General features: G+C 41.5%; 1 protein-coding gene across 1 annotated transcript in view; it reads right to left on the reverse strand.

The window, feature by feature from the left end:
• LOC306920810 (disintegrin and metalloproteinase domain-containing protein 10-like) overlaps positions 1-19,409 on the reverse strand; it is a 132,498-nt gene extending 113,089 nt beyond the window's left edge. The window contains 1 exon segment of the mRNA XM_079497722.1: positions 19,269-19,409. Coding sequence (XP_079353848.1) covers positions 19,269-19,335 — 67 coding nt within the window. The 5' untranslated portion in view covers positions 19,336-19,409.
• Between the last annotated feature and the right edge of the window lie 2,528 nt (positions 19,410-21,937).

Genomic DNA, 21,937 nt, shown 5'->3' on the forward strand with positions numbered 1-21,937 from the left:
ATTTTTTTCACTAGCGAAATTAAATATTTTAAATTAAATATGGGCATTAACATTTGTACAGTTACATAAAAGGCTTATAACTGATGTAATTATGGTAATTCGTTTCAATAATATAATTGAATTAAAATGAGTACATTTCCAATGACATATCTCACTACTATGGATATGGGATATATTCATATGATAGATAGATAGATAGATAGATAGATAGATAGATAGATAGATAGATAGATAGATAGATAGATAGATAGATAGATAGATAGATAGATAGATAGACCCTATTGCCAATGAATATACAAATATGTAGCCTATATGGCCACCATCAACGTGAATACGAGATATAAGACAGTGACAGCCAGCCACCAGCGGACTATATGGATAACATACAGTGAAGGTACTGTATGTTATATAAATATATAGTCTATATCAACGATGAATAAAAGTGAACATAAGTGCTCCGGTTATCCTTATCAGGCATCTGTTATGCTTCAGTAGTGCATTGGTTTCTCAAAGTGGGGTCCGGGGACCCCCAGGGGTCCTTGGGGAGGTCCCAGGGGGTCCCCAGACTCCCCACGAGCAAAAGCAGTAAATCCATTAAGACCTGAAAGGCTGAGTCCGATTCTACGAAATGTCTTCTAAACTAAGTTTTCCATTTACTGAAATCAGTGGTTCTCAAACCTTGTCATGCATGTCAACTAAGGACCACCAACATTATTATGAATTTGACGGCCGATTCCCCATCTAAAAAATATTTTAGATGGGGAAGCAACATTTGAGTAAATAATGCTGGTTTTAAAAAGATTTGGGCAGCGACTTTGGGTACTTAGAAAAGCGCTACATAAATCTGAGGCATTAATATTGTATTATTATTATTGTTGAACAGTTTTTTTTTGTTTTGTATTTGATATTTAATTATTATTTGTTTTAAAGCTTACCAGACCCGCAAAAGCACACAGCTGTTTCTTTGTTTTTAATAACCCATTTCGACCTGATACCAGATTCTACAAATGTCTTCTAAATCATGATAGTTTTCAGAAAAACGTATGTGTCTAGTTCAGACACATACGAGAACACAGTTGTTCTCAAACCATTTCATGTCAAGGAGCCCAGAATTCTATGTAATTGGCCACGGACCCCAATCTGAAAATATTTTGTTCCAGGGACCTCCCCAGAAGCACAGATTTGGAGCGTGATTTAAATTCACCTCGCTCCTTCTGGAGGTTTGAGTTAAATACGTTCTCTCTGGGCCTGGGCGGTCCAGGCACCTTGGCCGGTAGTCCGAGTCTGGCAGTGTGCTGCGGGTTCGACTCCCGATCCCGACGGCCTTTACTGCATGTCACCTCCCCATCTCTCTCCCCCATTTCCTGTCAGCCTACTGTCTGTCCCTCTATAAAAGAATAGCAGACCTACAAGCTCGTAGCGCGGCACTGGGTGCCACGCTACGAGCTTGTAGATCGGCTATTTTTCAATAGCTAAAGTATAACATAATGCTTAAAACACCAAAAGGGGGTCCCGCCCAAAATGGGTTAAAGCTCTTAGGCTGCGTTCACACACAAAGTACTGCCTGGGGAGTGCATTCGGTGCCAATATGGAAAATGAAAAGATTTGTCTTTATTTTTTAAACAATAACAAAACAAAAAACACGGTCACAGCAGACCGTGGCCGTTGTGAACAACCTACTGGAGTAAGAAGCCTAAGCCGATAAATTATAAAATGCACAGGATTGTACTGCTGTTGTGGCACGGAATGCATGTTTTATTTAGGCGACAGTACAACAGTGTTGTTTTTGGCAGCACATTTCTATTTTAGTTTAGTCATTAGTCTTTGGTAGTCTGAAACTTCATTTAGTTTTAGTCATATTTTTAGTCACCTGGAATGTTTTAGTGTTAAGTCTAGTTTTAGTTGACTAAGTGTCATGCGATGTTAGTCGACTAAATCTACGGACGATTTAGTCGACTACAATGTATTTTGGCGGGCCTTTGCTGAATATAGCCGATCTACAAGCTCACAACATGTCGCAGCACGATCTGCTTGTAGATCTGGTCCATTAGTCCCTTCCTAACATTTTAGTCTAGTTTTTATTTGTTTGACGAAATTGTCAATATATTTAGTCTTAGCTTAGTTTTTATTTAGTTTCCATTTAGTTTTCGTCAGTGAAAAAAGGTAGTCGACGAACATTTTTCGTCTTAGTTTTAGTCGACAAAAACAACACTGCTCTGCTCTGCCTCCTGTTTGATTCCATGTGTTTGGTGAACAGAAGGGATTCTGTGGCAATCCGTGCTGTCAGTCAACCACTGTATTCACCAGCAAGTAGTGCTGATTTTGTCGACTAAAACTATGACAAAAAAATGTTTGTCGACTACCATTTTACACTGACGAAAACGGAATAAAAAACTAAGCCATGATGACTAAAATTTTTGACAATTTCCTCAACAAATAAAAACTACACTAAAACATTAGGAAGGGACTAGTGGACAACAGATACAGTATAAGTAAAGAACACAAGTCATTTTACACTTGGTTGCATGCTGAAAATAGCTGATCTACAAGCTCACAACGCGTCGCAGCGTGTCAAATGAGCCATTACGACGGCATCAAGGCCCGCCAAAACACATTTTAGTCGACTAAATCAACTGTAGATCCTGCACCAGGTCGGATACCAGCGGATACCCGAGTTTGATGGGTGGGAACGGGCAGAAAATATACTTTTATAAGTTAACGGGTGCGGGTGGGACGCAACAAAACACGGGTGAGTGACGTTTTTTAATCAGCGGACCCGCACTGCACAATGTTATAAACAGCAGCTGAGCTGGGGTTTTCCTCAACAGCGGAGACAAGTTAAATCCGTCACATGCCCAAGGAACTGATGCACGAAACCAGCATGGTTGTTTTTCACCACCTGTGTGTAACCTAACACACACACAAACACACACGCACATATTAACTGTATATATGGTGCGTCTGAGCACGAAAACAGCATGGTTGTTTTTCACCACCTGTGCGTAACCTAACACACACACAAACACACACGCACATATTAACTGTATATATGGTGATTTCGGGTGTGCCAGTATAGTACAGTGACAGTACAGTACAGTACAGTAGAGCAGGGGTTTTCAACAGGTGGTCCGTGGACCACTGGTGGTCCGTGGAGGTATTGCATGTGGTCCCTGACCATGGATTTAGTAATGTAGCAGAGTGAAGATTTTGTATTTTCTTCCACGGAACAGTGCACTAAGATTTTGTGCACTGTTCCTTGGAAGTGCGTCACTGTTATCAGAATTACTGGGAAGTCTGAGGTTAAGAAATTCCACAGAAAAGGCAGTTAGAAGGGTAAGTGTACCAGCTTGCCTGATTGAGCCATCATTATTAGGAAATGTGCCCATAGAATCATGTGCTATATCTTGCACATATTTTTACTATATATATATATATATATATATATATATATATATATATATATATATATATATATATATATATATAATTGTTCAAATAGCCGATCTACAAGATCATAGATCGGCTAGTTGAACTATTTTTAAATATTTTTCAAGATAGTAAAATATGGCAAAAAAGTTTAGGGATAAAGGGTAAGGCACGCCCAAGATAGGGCCACATGTGTCAGTACTGTATATCAGTTAAGTCCGTGGACCATCGTTTGAGAAACAGTATAGACATGGGATGCATTCCATAGCAAGTGTTACGAAAGCACTAATCTTAGCTCATATCCCATTGCAACACAACAGTGGTCCCCAGGTTGATTCTTAGTCAAGGTGGTGGTCCCTGGTTCACAATCAGTTGAAAACCCCTGTAGTAGAGGGTACAGTAGAGGGACCACACACGGTAACTCTGTCATTTCTCAACCGTTTCGGACACGGGGCGGCTCGCCGGAATCAGGCCGGCACCCTGGATGCGTTCCTGTGGGTCAGGAACTTCCACCTCCCCCCCCCCCCCCCCCCCACACACACAGAGTTGCACCACTTACTTCACACGGGTGTTATTTTTTTTTATCATCCTCTCCTTGTTGATATATTATGCCAATATGCCATTTAGGTCGAAATCATGATATAACTTTATGTTGTGATAATAAGCAGCAGTAGCCTCAGTCAACTACATGTCTTCCGTTCCGTGTGCAACGCACTGCCGCCGCCCACCACCACCACCAGCACCACCACTACACCACATGCGGTGTTGGATGAAATAAAGTCAATGATAGCTATCGGTGCCTGTGATACGAATGGGTAACGGGGCGGGTAACGGGTCCAATTTTTTGACGGGCGGGGCGGATCGGGTTTCGAGTTTTATATAAATCACGGGTAACGGGCGGGTTGCGGAACTGATGATTGACGGGCCGGGCGGGTGCGGGTTTCGAAAATTGGACCCGTGCAGGACTCTTTAGTCCTGCACTCATTTAGTCGACTAAAACTAGACTAACACAAAAACATTCCAGGTGACTAAAATGTGACTAAAACTAAATGAAAACTATTCAAGAGACGATGACTAAAACTAAAATAAAAATGTGCCCTCAAAATCAATACGGCCAGCAAGAGGACTTACTTTTACTTTATTTGTTTATTTAGACGGGACTTCAACCACTATTGTTCGTACCGTATAGTATTAATTGCGTTCCTGTACTCGTTTTCCTTTGCATGGCCTTTATTCTGCTTATTTATATTGTGTTAATAAAATGAGAGATCGACGTGTTCCTTCCACGCGCTACGTCCGTCCGGCCGGGGAAACTCTTCCGGCCAGGGAAACTCTCCCCCGCCAGGTGAAAAGAAGCAGCTTGGACTCCTCATGCATAGAAGGAAGCATGAGGTCAGTCCGCTGCCCTCCCCAGGTTGGCAGAGGAAGTGTAGCGCCCAGGATTACATTAGATAATTGACACTGGGTGAAAAAAAAATGGGTTGCAAAATCGTGGGATAAAGAATTATTAGAAAAACCAAAATGAGAGAAGGAGGCTGCTGAGAATAGATAGATAGGAGCTGCTGTCTTCTGGCAGCGCTCAACGCTCATCATTCATCAACAGGTGCTTCCACTTTACTCTCCATCTGTCGGTTTGGGGAAATCGCCCTTTTCCACATTCATTCGTGACGGTCAGCTGAGCTCATCGAAGAAATGTTCAGACAGCTGTTCACAATCTAACAAGACTACAGCTCCGAATTATTATGGAGATATCAAGAGTTTTGTCACGCTGCTTCCGGGTTCATGGTTTCTGCTTGAGAGAGACCAGATCAAGGTAGGAGGAGGGAACGTGTGAACCAAGCTGTTGGAGTCAGGATAATGATAGCATAACAAAAACGAATAGAATACGCACATCACTGGGTTCAAATGTAGCATCAGGAAAAAAGAGAAAAGAACCCGCACACTCATTTGCTCCAAAAGTTATACTTTATTGACGACGCTTCGAGCCAAGGCTCTTCATCTGGTCAAACTCCATCACTCACATCTCGAGTTTGACCAGATGAAGAGACTTGGCTCGAAGCGTCGTCAATAAAGTATAACTTTTGGAGCAGATGGGTGTGCGGGTTATTTTCTCTTTTTCTAATAGAGATAGATAGGTAGATAGATAGATAGATAGATAGATAGATAGATAGATAGATAGATAGATAGATAGATAGATAGATAGATAGATAGATAGACGTGTGTGTGTGTGTGTGTGTGTGTATATATATATATATATATATATATGAGAGGTCTGAGAGGCTAAATGTCATCAAATGGTGGTCCGTAACTCAAATACTGAATAATTAATGCACCTCGATATGAGACGGGTTGAAAAACCCCTGCTCTACAGTATAAACCCCTGCTCTACAGTATAAACCCCTGCTCTACAGTATAAACCCCTGCTCTACAGTATAAACCCCTGCTCTACAGTATAAACCCCTGCTCTACAGTATTACAGTATAAACCCCTGCTCTACAGTATTACAGTATAAACCCCTGCTCTACAGTATTACAGTAAAACCCCTGCTCTACAGTATTACAGTATAAACCCCTGCTCTACAGTATTACAGTAAAACCCCTGCTCTACAGTATTACAGTAAAACCCCTGCTCTACAGTATAAACCCCTGCTCTACAGTATAAACCCCTGCTCTACAGTATAAACCCCTGCTCTACAGTATAAACCCCTGCTCTACAGTATTACAGTATAAACCCCTGCTCTACAGTATTACAGTAAAACCCCTGCTCTACAGTTTTACAGTATAAACCCCTGCTCTACAGTATTACAGTAAAACCCCTGCTCTACAGTATTCAACACGGGTTGAAAACCCCTGCTCTACAGTATTACAGTAAAACCCCTGCTCTACAGTATTACAGTATAAACCCCTGCTCTACAGTATTACAGTAAAACCCCTGCTCTACAGTATTACAGTATAAACCCCTGCTCTACAGTATTACAGTAAAACCCCTGCTCTACAGTATTACAGTATAAACCCCTGCTCTACAGTATTACAGTAAAACCCCTGCTCTACAGTATTACAGTAAAACCCCTGCTCTACAGTATTACAGTATAAACCCCTGCTCTACAGTATAAACCCCTGCTCTACAGTATAAACCCCTGCTCTACAGTATTACAGTAAAACCCCTGCTCTACAGTATTACAGTATAAACCCCTGCTCTACAGTATAAACCCCTGCTCTACAGTATAAACCCCTGCTCTACAGTATTACAGTAAAACCCCTGCTCTACAGTATAAACCCCTGCTCTACAGTATTACAGTAAAACCCCTGCTCTACAGTATTACAGTAAAACCCCTGCTCTACAGTATTACAGTAAAACCCCTGCTCTACAGTATTACAGTAAACCCCTGCTCTACAGTATTACAGTAAAACCCCTGCTCTACAGTATTACAGTAAACCCCTGCTCTACAGTATTACAGTAAAACCCCTGCTCTACAGTATTCAACACGGGTTGAAAACCCCTGCTCTACAGTATTACAGTAAAACCCCTGCTCTACAGTATTACAGTATAAACCCCTGCTCTACAGTATTACAGTAAAACCCCTGCTCTACAGTATTACAGTAAAACCCCTGCTCTACAGTATTACAGTAAAACCCCTGCTCTACAGTATTACAGTAAAACCCCTGCTCTACAGTATTCAACACGACCAGCATCCTTATTGTGAGGAAGACTTGCGCAGAAAATAACAGATCGACAAGCTCACAGCGACAAGCTTTTCCCACAATAATAGGAAACAGAAAAGGAGCCCTAGTGAGGGACTCCGCTCATCCATAATATGGGGTTTAAGTGCTTAAGCATAGTTATGCCTGGTATGTCACCTTGTTGTGTGGGAAAATGTGCATTTTCAAGTGTTTATTTGTATTTTTAATAGAAGCATACATTACATATTCTACTGCCTAAAGAACTACCTGAGTGAGATTTATTATATACATTTATTTTCCTTGAACTACACAATCTAATGTTTTAGAGCACACACACACACACACACACACACACACACACACACACACACACACACACACACACACACACACACACACACACACACACACACACACACACACACACACACACACACACACACACACACACACACACACACACACACACACACACACACACACACACACAGTGTGGTCACACCTCTACCAAACAGGCCGTTCGTACAACATGCCTCAGCATGAGTGGAAGGAGCACATATTCTGCTAGTTCTCCTCCAACAGTCACAGTGGCGGTCTAGACTCTAGCCCATTTACACATTCTACAAAATGTGTTCGAAATCAAAACCTCTGTTTCTATGTCAGTGGTGCTCAACCTCTTTCATGTCAAGGACCCCCAGAATTATCTGTATCCCCCCCCCCCCCCCCCCATCCCATCTCAAAATATGTTGTTCCAGGAGATCCCCCAGAAGCAAAAACGTTCACTGTGAAAGAATATATGAAAGAATAGCCGATCTACAAGCTCACAACGTGTCACGCTGCGACGCATTGTGAGCTTGTAGATCTGCTATTTTCAGCATGCAACCAAGTGAAAAATGACTTGTACTGGATCTCTTGTCCACTAGAACCCTATTTGTCTAGTTTTTATTTGTTGACAAAATTGTCAGTATATTTAGTCTTAGTTTTAGTCATCATTCATAGCTTAGTTTTCCATTTAGTTTCCAATAGTTTGTCAGTGGAAAAAGGTAGTCGACAAACATTTTTCGTCTTAGTTTTAGTCGACGAAATCAACACTGGCATGCAATGACATTTCAGTTGCCCAAACCAACACTAATATGGTCGGTGAGTTCAGTTCACTGACATGCAATGACACGACAGTGTGTCCAACCAAGTTGAGGCACTTCCCGTTAACACACAGCTGGTTGCCTAATAAGCGAAAGGGTCTGCTATTACAGAAATATACGGTATAGCGCACATCTACTATAAATAAATAAAACAAACTAGGGCATTAAGCAACTAGTCGACTAGTAAATCCACTAGTCGACCTTGTTGGTACTAGTTGACTACGGTAGTTGATAATATTTTTTTTTGTAGGCCTCAAGATCAGGTAGATTATAGTTAGTTATAGTCACCAATGTACACATTTTTTAAATGTACTTTTTTTTTTTTACATAATAGGTAGTTAAACAACTATTCGACTAGTAAACTAGGTAACTAGTCAACTATTAAAAATGACTAGAAGTGAATGCCCTACAACAAACATGATAGTGACATAATTTAGACTTCTGTGATGTTTTTTGCTTGCTTTTGGGAATTCACACGTTTCATTGAGGGCAGTTAGAATCAATGACTTTATTCTCCCCTCCATAATAACAACAGTTGATACAAAACAGGTCTTCTGAACAACATTCTAGGCTACAGAAAGACGCAATCACAGCTTAATTTACAATGTCTTATCTTCCCATTTGATGTATTTTTGTAAACACATGTGTGCACGTGCATGCGTGCAACACACACACACTACTACTAACAGATGGTGGTTTCAAGTGCGTTAATGAACTGTTAAAAATTTCCTTCCACACACAGTCACAACTTTCACAAGCCTCAAACATTGTTTTCTGAAACAATTGAAACAGAAGTCACACTTTTCTTTTCCGGCGGAAATGCAATGTTTTCCACAGCAGGGGGGGCTGGTGCTGGTGCTGGGGGGGGGGGGGGGGTGTGTGTGTGTGTGTGTGTGTGTGTGTGTGTGTGTGTGTGTGTGTGTGTGTGTGTGTGTGTGTGTGTGTGTGTGTGTGTGTGTGTGTGTGTGTGTGTGTGTGTGTGTGTGTGTGTGTGTGTGTGTGTGTGTGTATCAGTATCGGTATCGGCTAACACAGAAATAAATTGGAATGTACTAGAGGTGGGCGATATGGAAAAAAAAATAGAGTATGACGATATTTTTTTCGATATCGATATATATATATACACACACACATATATACGTGGCCCGGGACCACGATATATATATTGTGGTCCCGGGCCGCAGTCCGGGAAACGTGTCGCCATACCCACTCCACCACATCGCCCACCCCTACCATGTACTGTAATACACATTAGGTTTCATGTGTCTCATCTTCTTCAGGACAGCTAGGCCCTACATCAAGGTTTACCATACTGTTTCAGACCACGACCTCCCAAAATAATCATATGTGAAACCACCCTGACAAGCATTACATTTAGTTTGACTCAGTTCCAGATATATATTGTGAAAGTGAAAGCCAAACTACAAACTACGCACAGCGAAGCGCTGTGAGATTATAATTCAGATAGACTGTGCCTTTCTTACATCCCAGTAACATTTGACAATTCACCCAATTTGGTTTTAAAAAGTTATAAAAAGTAATTCAATTGTTAGAACTTTAGAAATGTGCAGATCTATCTGTTGGTTTGGTTACTGTTGAGTGCACGCAAAAAACAATGTTTTCGCAAATAATCTGGGTACCCGCCAGAATCATTTGGGGTCCCCGGCCGACCCACAGGTTGGGAACCACTGGCCTACATCATGGAACCAACAGCATGCAACGCTGCTCCAGTACCTCTCTGGAACAAATCTGGGAAACTAGACAGTCACCCTTTTCCTGAATGACTGCTGTCGAGCAGTACAGTGAGTGCCACAAGGAAGACACCACCCCCCCCCCACCACCCCCCCCACACACACACACTCACACTCCCCCCCGCTCAGTGAAGGCTGCGTTTGTACCGGGCAGCACCAGTTAGTCTACCGTCTATCGTATCATCTGTATCTTGGCTCTGTAAAAAAAAGGTTCTCCTGTTTCTTGCTTTGTAGCCTTATACCCTTTACTGCCTAAACTAGATCCTAGAGTCCATTTGCAAGAAGGGTCTAATCTAATGGCACACAACGAGCTGGCCAACACGGGTCAGTGAATGATTGCAGTCATTATCGGATCGCACATAAAGAAATGTGGCATTTAATTTAATGACCCTTCTCGTACAAATAAAATAAAGTGTGTGTGTGTGTGTGTGTGTGTGTGTGTGTGTGTGTGTGTGTGTGTGTGTGTGTGTGTGTGTGTGTGTGTGTGTGTGTGTGTGTGTGTGTGTGTACTACTTGTATATGGCATCTGGCCAATTATTATCCACTGGAAGAAGGGGGGGGAGAAGGAAGGAAGGAAAGAAAGAAGGAAGGAAACAGAGAGGGTTATTTGAGGATTGTGACCCCAGTGAGACCCTGGAATAGGGAGCCATCATCATGAGCACAGAGCATTAAGTAGTTAGGCTATACATTTAGAACCGCATACAACTCCCTTAACTCATTTAGACCTAGCCTCGGTCCCAGGCTTACTTTTCTGCGAAAAGAAGAGCCTGGTCACAACGTAAGGCAAAGAAGCTATCGGCGGACGTATCCTCCGGAACATCCATCAGATGTATTTCCCCCGGATACGATATTTTCCCGACCAATCACAACACTTGTTTCATTCGCGGAGAATGTAAACTGATTTGTAAAGCATCAACGTAATTTCCTTGGGAGATACTTCCGCTAAAATCCCGCAACTTCCGATGATAGTCTTTTCAGCTTAGGTCTTGCCCAGGGTGATTTAGACCTGAGACCAGATTCTACAAATGTCTTAAAAAGTTCTGAAAAACCCATGTTTTTTTTTTTCAGTGGTCACTGGTTCTCAACCTATTTCATGTCAAGGAGCCCCAGAGGAATTATATGTAATTGGCCGCCGTTCCAGGCCCCCCCCCCTACAAGCTCGTAGCGCGGCACTCGGTGCCGCGCTATGAGCTTGTAGATCTGCTATTTTTCCAATAGCTAAAGTATAACATAATGCTTAAAACACCTAAAGGGGTTCCCTTCCCGTACAGAATGGGTTGCACACGCAGATATAGCACATGCATACAGTGCCTGTCTGAGCAGTAGTACAGAATGGGTCTATAAATGACTGGGCCTGGAAACATTTGGATGTGCGATGAGAGTTTTTAAAGCTTAATGACCGGTCGGTGGATGATGTCAAAATGACAAATGTGTTCACCGTCTATTTTGGCTTCTTTCTGCGAGCGGCAGGTGGAAAAATTAGATCAGGATACTACATAGTTTTTTTTTTGTGGAGCACGCTTTGCACGGCACGGTACTTCTGGAATGCATCTTAAAACATGTCTGGTGGATTCACAAGCACTGTCTAATGTCTATAGCTGAGGTTCCTAAAACTTTTAGGCCGTGACCCGAAAGAGAGATTAGATGTTTGCTTGAAATGTACTGTAATTCACCAATCTGTTAATAAATTCATCAATCAATCAATCAATGCCCGGAACCCAAACTAGTGAAAATGGCAGATCTACAAGCTCACAACACGGCGCATAGCTCCAGTGTTGTTACAGCAAAGTTTGATTTTTAGTTTTAGTCATAGATAGTCTTTTTTTTTAGTTTTAATCAAATTTTTTAGTCCCCTGACTCCTGGAATGTTTTAGTGTTACTAGTCTAGTTTTAGTCGAAAATGAATTTTGGCGGGCCTCGATACCCGATTTAACACTTGCTGAAAATAGCCGATCTACAAGCTCACAACGCGCCACAGTAGATCGGCTATTTTCAGCATGCATCCAAGAGTAAAATGACTTGTCTACTAGTCCCTGCCTAACATTTTAGTCTAGTTTTTTATTAGTTGACGAAATTGACAAATTGTCAATATATGTAGTTTTAGTCATCATAGATTAGTTTCCATTTCGTTTCAGTCAGTGAAAAAAAAGGTAGTCGACGAACATTTTTCGTCATAGTATCAACACTGCATAGATCCATGATCCGCCACCTGAAAAAATAACCAACTAAGTCAATTCATGTGGTTGAGTTTCGATCTGTCTGTTTGAATTGGAAATGCTGTAAAAACAAATCACAGGCTCACACACAGCCAGGCATCCACAGGATAACCAAGGGGTTGCTGCCTGGCAAACGAGTTGATTTGCTGACTCTGATGAAGGCTGAGTAGATTGTGTTGGGCCCCGGTGAGGCTTAGATTTGTTTCAACCACTTAACCCATTGAGACATAAGAACAGATTCTAATAAATCCTGACAGTTTTCTGAAAAACCAATGTTTCTCTGCCAGTGGTTCTCAAACATGTTCATGTCAAGGACCCTCAAAACTATATGTAATTGGCCGCCGACCCCCATCTGAAAATATGTTGTTCCAGGGACCCCTCCCAGAAGCAAAGATTTTAGTTAAAAACGTTCGCTCTGAAATAATATATATTCAATGATTTGCGCTACATTTTCACGATCTTTCAAAAATAGCAGACCTACAAGCTCGTAGCGCGGAGCTTGTAGATCTGCTATTTTTCAATAGCTAAGTATAACAATGCTTGAAACACCAAAAGGGGTTCCCCGTCCAGAATGGGTTAACACACCCTTTCAAGGCCGATAGCAGATCGACAAGCTCACAACGCTGTGAGCTTGTCGATCGGGCTATTTTCAGCAAAGGCTTTTATTTATTTATTTAGTATTTCCCAACAATAACAGGAATACACTAGTATAGAGCCCTGAGGGACTCCGCCCAACCCTAATGGGGTTTAAGTGGTTAAAAGGACTCTGTCGAGTGCGCCGGGCTCAATTTCCTAATCGAAATGAGTCGATTTGACTGTATTGTTCCATTTTGTTCCTTCCACCTCCCAAAGCATGGCCCCATGTTTCACATTAAAAAGATAATTAGGCTATTCGTGAACAACAAGCAATCATTTAATCAGTAATGAAATAACTATTTACATCTATACGTAAAATAGGAAATTCTCCACGAAAGAGACATTTGTACACCCTTGCTCTGTACATGGCCTACTACACTGATAATTACTTTTCATACTATGAACACATCTTTTGTGGTAAAAGGACTCAATTTCCGAGAGACTGGAATTAATCATGTTTATTTCTGGAGCCGTCTGTGAAAAGCAAAATACTTTCTACAAGCCAGACATCCTACAGGGGATGTGTTGACATGAGGTCTCTCTCATACTCTCAAACATAATGTCGTCAATATAGTGAGTTTGCAGATCTACAACCTAGATTGGCAATGTTCACTCCTTTTGCACGGAGACACTCAGGGACAAGCAGGGCTTTCATTTCGGGTCAGGAAGAAAAACAATCACACACACACACTTCACACCCGTGTGTGTGAAGTGACCGGCGCTCTTATCATCATCATACGTGATCACATTCCGGCCAATCACTTTTGGCGTCCTCACTTTTCCGTCCTCACTTTTTATCCTCAATTCCAATCCAGCCAATCACTTTAGGCGTCCTAAAACTTCTGTACAGTCCTCCTCACTTTTTATCCTCAACGTCATGGCTCAGCCAATCAAAAAGGGGAGGGGGGGGGGGGGGGGGGGGGGGAAATCACACCCGTGTGAAGTGAGTGGTGCAACTCCGTGTGGGGGTCCGCAGAACTTCCATACACACAGGAATGCGCCCAGGGTGCCGGCCCGGTTCCGGTGAGCCGGCCCGCGTCCCAAACGGTTGAGAAATGACAGTTACTGTGTGGGGGTCCCCGGAACACGACCAGGGGGGGTCCGTGCTCGGACCCTGCAGGGACACAGGGACACAGCCAGGGACACAGCTGGCCAGCCAGGGACACACATAGCTGTCTTATAGGAGTGGTTGCACCACTCAAAAAACAAAACATAAAATGAGATACGGAGGTTCCTGCCCGACATCAAGGTTGACATGGAAGGAATCATGGACAAGAACAGAGGAAACGGGTGTGCCACTGACAGGACATGACTCATCTCAACCTCACATTAACATGCAATGTGCAATGCATGGCAATGGGTTGCAAAGCTAGCTTGTTACTGTATGTTAGGTCACACTGCTCGGAGGAAAAAGAAGGAAGAAAAATGCCACTCCTCCATATTGTGCATCATTGACGGACGTAGTGGAACACTGACATCGTTAGCTGTGAGAGCAGCAGGTGTCAGGCCGCCTGACAGAGTATTATCCTCCAAACAAAACTCCCTGCTAACGGCGACGACAAAATGGGATTGATCCAATTGATTCCATAATGCGCTGCTGTTGTAGTTAGGCTGGGGACGGAGTAGAAGTGGCAGTGGAAGACGATTCATCTGTCTATATACAAGTGGTTTTCAACCAGTGGTCCGGCTAAATGATGGAGTTGGTAACCAAATGGACCAGATCTTTATTCTTCAACTCTTGAGAGCGTAAAATGAAAGGGTACATTTGGTTTCATTTTACGCTCTCAAGAGTTTAAAGAATAAAAGGGAGGCTCGTCTCTGTGCACAATCAATAGATTTATTGGAAGCTATCAATAGATTTATTGGAAAGTCTATTGACTTTCGTCAGGCATACGCTCTCGAGAGTTGTAACATTATTGTTAAACATCTGCACTACTTCATTTACAAGAATTCTACACAATCAGAGAATGTAAAGAATTCTTATTTTGATCAATGTTTGCCAAAAGCATGGATTGTTATACTATACAAGATCTTACGCAACGAAAACAGAACAATACTTTAGTTTTGGGTGTGAGAGGCTAAATCTCATCACATGGTGGTCCACGGCTCAAACAATGCAGACTAAATGACGGGCCTTGATGTGAGAAGGGTTGAAAACCACTGGTCTATACCAAAGAAATGTGGCGATGCAAAAATAGATCCTATTTGTTTGCCAATTTTGGAATTCCTTCATTTCTCATTCTAAGATAAACGGACGTTTTAGCCGCAAGTTTTAGAATGAAATAATTACCTGTGGTGTGTTAAATTTATATTTGCTTTTCTGTGGTTATAGCAATTTGAACTGACTCGCACAAATGTCATTACCGGTATATTGAAGTAATTCGACACCAATATTATATAATGGAAGTGGATATATAACTCCTCCTAGCTCTGGCATTTTTAAATGAAATAAGAGGTGTGCTTCACAGTCACACAAAATAAATGTTGTTCGACTTAAGTATTATTCAACATTCCTGAGACCTTGCTGGATTTCCGTAATACCAAAGACAAAGGCAACCAAACCATTAAACATGAGTTACGAGCTAGTGGCTGTTAGTCCACTTCAAAAGCTAATAATACATTATATTATTACATGGCTTGGTTGAATGCTTGATTCTGATTGGTCAATCACAGAATTCAGCGATGTGTTATTTCTTGATAACAGACCGCTCCACTCTATAACAGACCGACGCCTAAGTAATCAAACCCTCGGAGCACCTGCTGCGCCCCGCTTGATTTACTGCCGTTTCCAACATGACAGCCATGTAAACAAACACACACAGTCATTTACAGCTAAACATTGCTCTCAAAAATGTTTTTGAAAACATTTGAGCGAGAAATAGACGAAGCAGCAGTACCCAAACATGGATTCTATTTGATCAACTCACTTCCTTGTTTTCCGACAGTGCTGCAGCTGGACAGACGCCGGCCAGCACGACACTTACTGTATATGGAATCAGCCTGTCAGTGATTTATCCATAAACAATGACCACTCAGCCATACATATATCTTACATATAATATACATATACAGTAAAGTATATATAATAATATTAATAAGGCAATCAAAAATACACAAATGTTCATCGCAGCACCTTTTATGGAATATTTGTGACTCTATAATAGTCTAAATCATTTCAGGCTTAGGCCTGTTGACAGACTTTATGATGCCCATTGGGGGGGGGGAACCCTAATGCCACCAACCTGCTCTAACAACCCAATTCAAACACTGCTAAGTCCCACCGCCCTGGCACAAAGTCTACGTGCACTGCAGTCTAGTCCATAGCGAGTACAGCATCCGCCTCAAGTGAGAATATGTGTTTACTTGTGTTTCAACACAATGCAATGCACATGATGCTATATCACCTACTTCCTGTAATCGCAGACATGAAAGTTCAGCCTGCATACAGTTGGAGGCCATCGATATTGTCCTTTTCTTTTTGCTGAGGTTTGCGTGATCTGCGCAAAAGGACAGTTAACCCATTTTGGGTGGGAAACCCTTTTGGTGTTTTAAACATTGTTATAATTTAGCTATTGAAAAATAGCAGATCTACAAGCTCATAGCGCGCCACCGAGTGGCGCGCTACGAGCTTGTAGATCTGCTATTTTTGAAAAATCGTGAAAAGGATTTAGAAGGATTTTTTTAAATTTTGAGGTCAGGCCTAAATGATAAGGGACAATATCGGTGGTACCCAACTGTATATCACCATGATGGAAATGTAGGTTAGAGGAAAAAGGGCACAGACCGTGTGCTCCTTATGAGCGCAAGGAGGACCCGAGTTAGACTCTGCCTGTCACTCACGGTGCCCTTGGTTTCCTATCCATACACTCAGCTAATAAAGCATAAAAATGCCCCGTATGAAAAAAGGATGGCCCTGTCACTCTGAATTCATAGAGCAACGCACTTTACTGCAAGAAGAGAAATGGCCTACTGTCGTCAGCCTATCATGACACTAGAATACAATGACTCTGTTCTGAAGGTTAATTGCAGCTTACCCAGTGTAGGTAGTTAAACGGGCAATAGCAGTTGTTTTGTTTATGAAGAGATGGCAAAAAGGAACGATTGTGTTCAGTCATAACTACACAAAACTGTAAAATTAAACAAAACGTATCTTAAACATATAAAATATATCTTCCAGTTACCCTGTGAAGACCAAATGTAAAAATGCAGATAAAAGATTATAATTTACTGTATAGTCCAGTGATGCTAATAGGGTGCATTTTGCATCCCAAAACGCATATTATTGATAATGGACCCCTCCGTGGACCTTTCTGGGGGACCCATGGACACACTACTGTACTCAGCACTGTACTGTACTTACTTATTTATGCTCTTCGCCCCCAATGGGGCATAAGGCATCGATAATGTTCCTCCACCTATCACTGTACTGTAATGCTATTTAATTCACTTTATGTTTGCATTGCTGTTTGCATAACTCTTTAGAAGACTTGAAATTTCTTTCAGATACATTTTATACATGAATATAACCATTGTATAACCATACTAGATTAGAGTTAAATGCTACAATTTGTAAAATAAATAATAAAAAAAGACAAAATATGACTCCTAACGTCGTTGAAGCGGGACTCATAAAATGTCCATGTGACCAATCTAAACGACCACCCCTGGGTCCCGGGAGCCAGGGCCATTACATTGAAAATGTATTTACATCACGATTAGTCCCAAATATGCTGCTAGCAAGGCATGCTCTTGTGTGCATTTTGTTGTCAACAGATAGCATAGTGCTCTATTGTCTATACAGGAAGCACAAACAGGGCCAATGCTCAATATAGTCCAGTAAACCATGTCAGTGACTTCCCCGTGCAATGACCACCGAGTGTCATGACTTGACAAAGTCAGCTTTAATCCCAACAGTTAGGACTTCATATTGAAGATCAATATGTTTCTGAAATAAGGTGTTCCTGAATGACCTTATATCTGCATACCACGCCCATAAAACCAAGATTCCACAAGATGAAAAGGTATCAGGAATAAAACATTGTTGATGATAGAAGAACCTTTGCATGATTCCGCGACACATGCAGTGCAGCAGTGGTGGATTTACTGATCATGTTTTGTCAATCCACACCTTATGTCAAGTGTGTACTAGCCTGCAATTACAACAAGAAAACCATCACCAGGGCAGGAAGTAGGAACCCCTGTCATCACTGAACAAAATAGAAAGTGGGAAAAGAGCAGAACATAATACTAAACTATATCATTTAATCTGAACGCTATGGCTCTGTATTGTGGTTCCACAAAATGTTGACTATGATGATACCATTTAAAAACATGGAATAGTATAATTATAAGTCAATGAATGGGAAAATGTATCTTGCCCGTAAAAAAACAAAAACAACCAAATGAACCGACTGTATTAACAGCATCACAATGAATTTAAATGATTAGGAACTCAAAACTAAAAGTATGTAAAGTGTACAGACAAGTTAAAGTATGTTAATGCAGCTTTTGGCATTCGCCCTCTGGCAGCTAGGAGGACCCTTCCCTTCCCTTCCATGCAGTCAGTCAGTCAGTAACAACAACACAGTAACACCACTGCTATCGGTCAATCAAGGTTCCTGCTGTAAACAAATACTGTGTCAGACAGTCTAACCGTATAGAGGGCGTCTGCTAAACTTTTGTTTCTGTACAGACTACAGTACCATTATGACAGGGGAATGGTAGGCTACAGTATACATTCGACTTACACTTATATATGTCTATGGGAAAAGGCTGACTGACAACAACTGTTTAAATGCAGCAGCAGCACCACAGCCCACCCACCACATCCATCCAGCTAGCCAATTTACAGGAATAAATAATGAACGACATTATAATGTCGTTTTAGTTTAGTTTTACAATCTCTGATTCATGCAGATGATGATAACGGCTACAACAACAAAGCAAATTAAGCGACGCGTGAGAGAATGGCAGAATTCGGCCAGGTTTTAGCCCAGATGTAACGGCTGGTGGTGACGGTTAGGGTTCCTGGCGTTATACTGAAGACCCATACATTGTTCATCGCAACGCAAACTGTCTATAGCTAGTCAAAACAGCTTGAATTCAGGGCTGCTATCAAACTAACCCCCATGGAAGGAGGGCTGCCTGAAAATGACTTGTGTGTTTGTGTATTTATTTAGCCAATCTTCTCTTTCATAGGATGTCTGTATAGTGGAGAAGCGGTGCAGATAAGGTTGGTGTTGTTAGCAATAGCAGTTGCATTCTCCCCCAGTCAGTCAGTCACCACCGACCGACCACAACACTGCTTGGGATATATTCCTCCTAGATCCGATTAGCTCACCCGGGGAGCTATATTATACTAGCTATCAATAAACACTTTCCCTTTTTACCCGCTGTTCATCAGTGACAAAAACTCACCTCTGCTATTCCGTAGACAGCACATCATGAGTAATAGTTGTAGACATATCATATTGAATACATTCATTGTGTGAGCCAAATAAAACTAGATGTGTGTGTGTGTGTGGTGGAGAGGGAGAGACTGATGATGGCTAAAAATTGCTTGTTTCGTTTTGACTTAAAGGTACAGTCGCCCTCTCTCTCCAGCGCCACAACACTCCACTATGACGTCACCGCCACCAGCAGCGTTGCCATGTATTGTGAGTCGAGAGAAATGAGCATACAAGGTCTATGAAAACATTGATTGATTGATTGATTGATTGATTGATTGAGTGATTGATTGATTGATTGATTGATTGATTGATTGGTTGATTGATTGATTTAAGTTTGCAGTTTACAGTTTACAGTTTGCAGAATTACAGTACATTTCAAGCACAACTCAATACAAAGACTGTTAACTGTGAGTGGACGACACCATAAAGCATTACACTTGTTTACAAGTGGGGTCCACCGTTTTCCGTTTATACACAAGCAAACAATCAGGCCGACTTGGGGACCCAACGCAGCTCCTCCAAGGAAAACAAACAAATTAACGGAGCTGAACGTGAATCCCCCCCACCGCCCACCCCTTTTTTTCCCTCACTGTATATGTTTCTTTTCCCTTTTTACCTCCTTTATGATGAATTCCTGTTCTGTCTATAGAAGTGTCTATTTGTACGTCTCTAAATGTTTTGATGATTTGAACATGGTGGACCCTATTGGAAACAAGTGTAATGCTTAATTGGGTCGTCCACTCACAGTTAACAGCCTTTGTATTGAGTTTGTGCTTGAAATGTACTGTAATTCTGCAAACTGTTAATAAATTCATCAATCAATCAATCAGTTTATACAGTGGTTCTGGTTCCCAAACTTTGTCATGTCAAGGACCCCCAAATTGACACAAATTAGCCCACGGACCCCCCATTTGAAAAGATATGCCAGCCAGGGACCCCCAAAGAGAAGATTTTTACTAGCAGAGATTATCAACCCATTTAATTTCAAGGACCCCCCAATTTGACATGCATTAGTCTACGGACCCCCATTTAATGTCATTTCTATCTCTGGGACCCTCAATTTATATTGTAAAATCAATGTTAATTTAACTCTGAGAGTGTACAAATGGAACCAAATGGACCCGTTAAGTTAGGGCCCGTTTGGTTCCATGTGTACACTCTCAGAGTTACAGACCATAGGGTCCATTTGGTTCCTAACTATCATTTAGCTGGGGACCCCCTGGAACTCCCCCAAGGACCCCTGGGGGTCCCCAGACCCCACTTTGCGAACCACTGAGTTAACACACCCCATGAAGCCTTGAATTAATGGAGGATGTTTTTCTAAGCCAATAATTGAATGACCTACTGAGTCTTCTATTATTAAACGATGACCCGATCAGCGGTCAGAACTAAGAAACATCGCATGGATGCACCTGGGACAATATTTGAGAACCACTAGTTTAAATAATTCAAAAATGTGAAATCAAGCCCAAATAAGCAACTACTACACTTTAGAAACAAGCCAAAAACTGCAACCCACAACTACCCATATGTACCATATGTACACGCAGAAAAACGAGCCAAAAGTCGCTTATAATAAGCAGACATGGCAACACTGACCACCAGTCCCTCCTCCCTTCCGGAGTCTTTTCTTGCTGGAGTGAGTCTACCACCATCCCATGGTCCAGCAGGTACAGTAGCGCTGTGATTGGCGGGTTGGTTCGGTTGTCAAGCAACAGCTGGGCTCAATGATGATGATCACATTTGATAGCAAGATTATATTTGTATTATTATTATTTAACCATAAAATATGTGTGTTACCAAAAACACTGCATTTGCTTACGTTACACATAACAGACAGACAGTATGAGGCACTGTTTTATGAAATCAAATTAAAATTCAAGTAGCCTAAAGTCTGTTTTACAAAAATATAAAGAAAAAAAATACCTTCTTTACAATATTGTTCACAGGGTTTATCCAACTAATCGACAAAATAAATTGTCATGATTCATTGCTAAACATATCACTTTTAGTTATACATTACTTTGACAGGACTTTGATTCGTTGAATATGATATGATTATTAGACCAAAATCCAGATAAAGAAAAAGAAAAAAGAAAAGTGGTCCAAAAACCTTTTTACTGGTTTTATCTCTATACAAAAGTATGGCTAGCCTATAGCATTGCGTGAATGTGAAAGCCAAAGCAAAACAGTATGGGATGACTAAACATGTGTGTCCGTATTAGCCTATAACTTTAAGAAATGTGTAGGCTAATAGCCTATGCATATAGTTTCTGTTGTTCTTGGAATATACTGTATGAAAATGACGAGACAACAGGATGGACCGAGGTCAGTCAAGCCCAAAGGGAAAAGAGCTACATGCAATAGACTGCAGATGGCGTCATGGCGATCAGTTTTTCTTTCGTCAACGCTGTAGTCCCGTAACCAGTCCAGAGTCTGACTCCATTCATTTCATGTATGGAAATGCAATTTATCTGACGTGGTCAGAAAAAGGCTGAAAAGTGGATAGAGCAAATCATAACAATTTACTCATCGGGAGATCTAAAGGGCAGAGGTCTTTTGACGAATGAATGAGTGAGAGATCCTCAGTTCCTGAGGGATCCTCACTAGCCTGGGTTCCAGTGAGGGATCCTCACT

This window comes from Electrona antarctica, assembly GCF_951216825.1.
Source record: "Electrona antarctica genome assembly, chromosome: 3".
Classification (NCBI taxonomy): domain Eukaryota; kingdom Metazoa; phylum Chordata; class Actinopteri; order Myctophiformes; family Myctophidae; genus Electrona; species Electrona antarctica.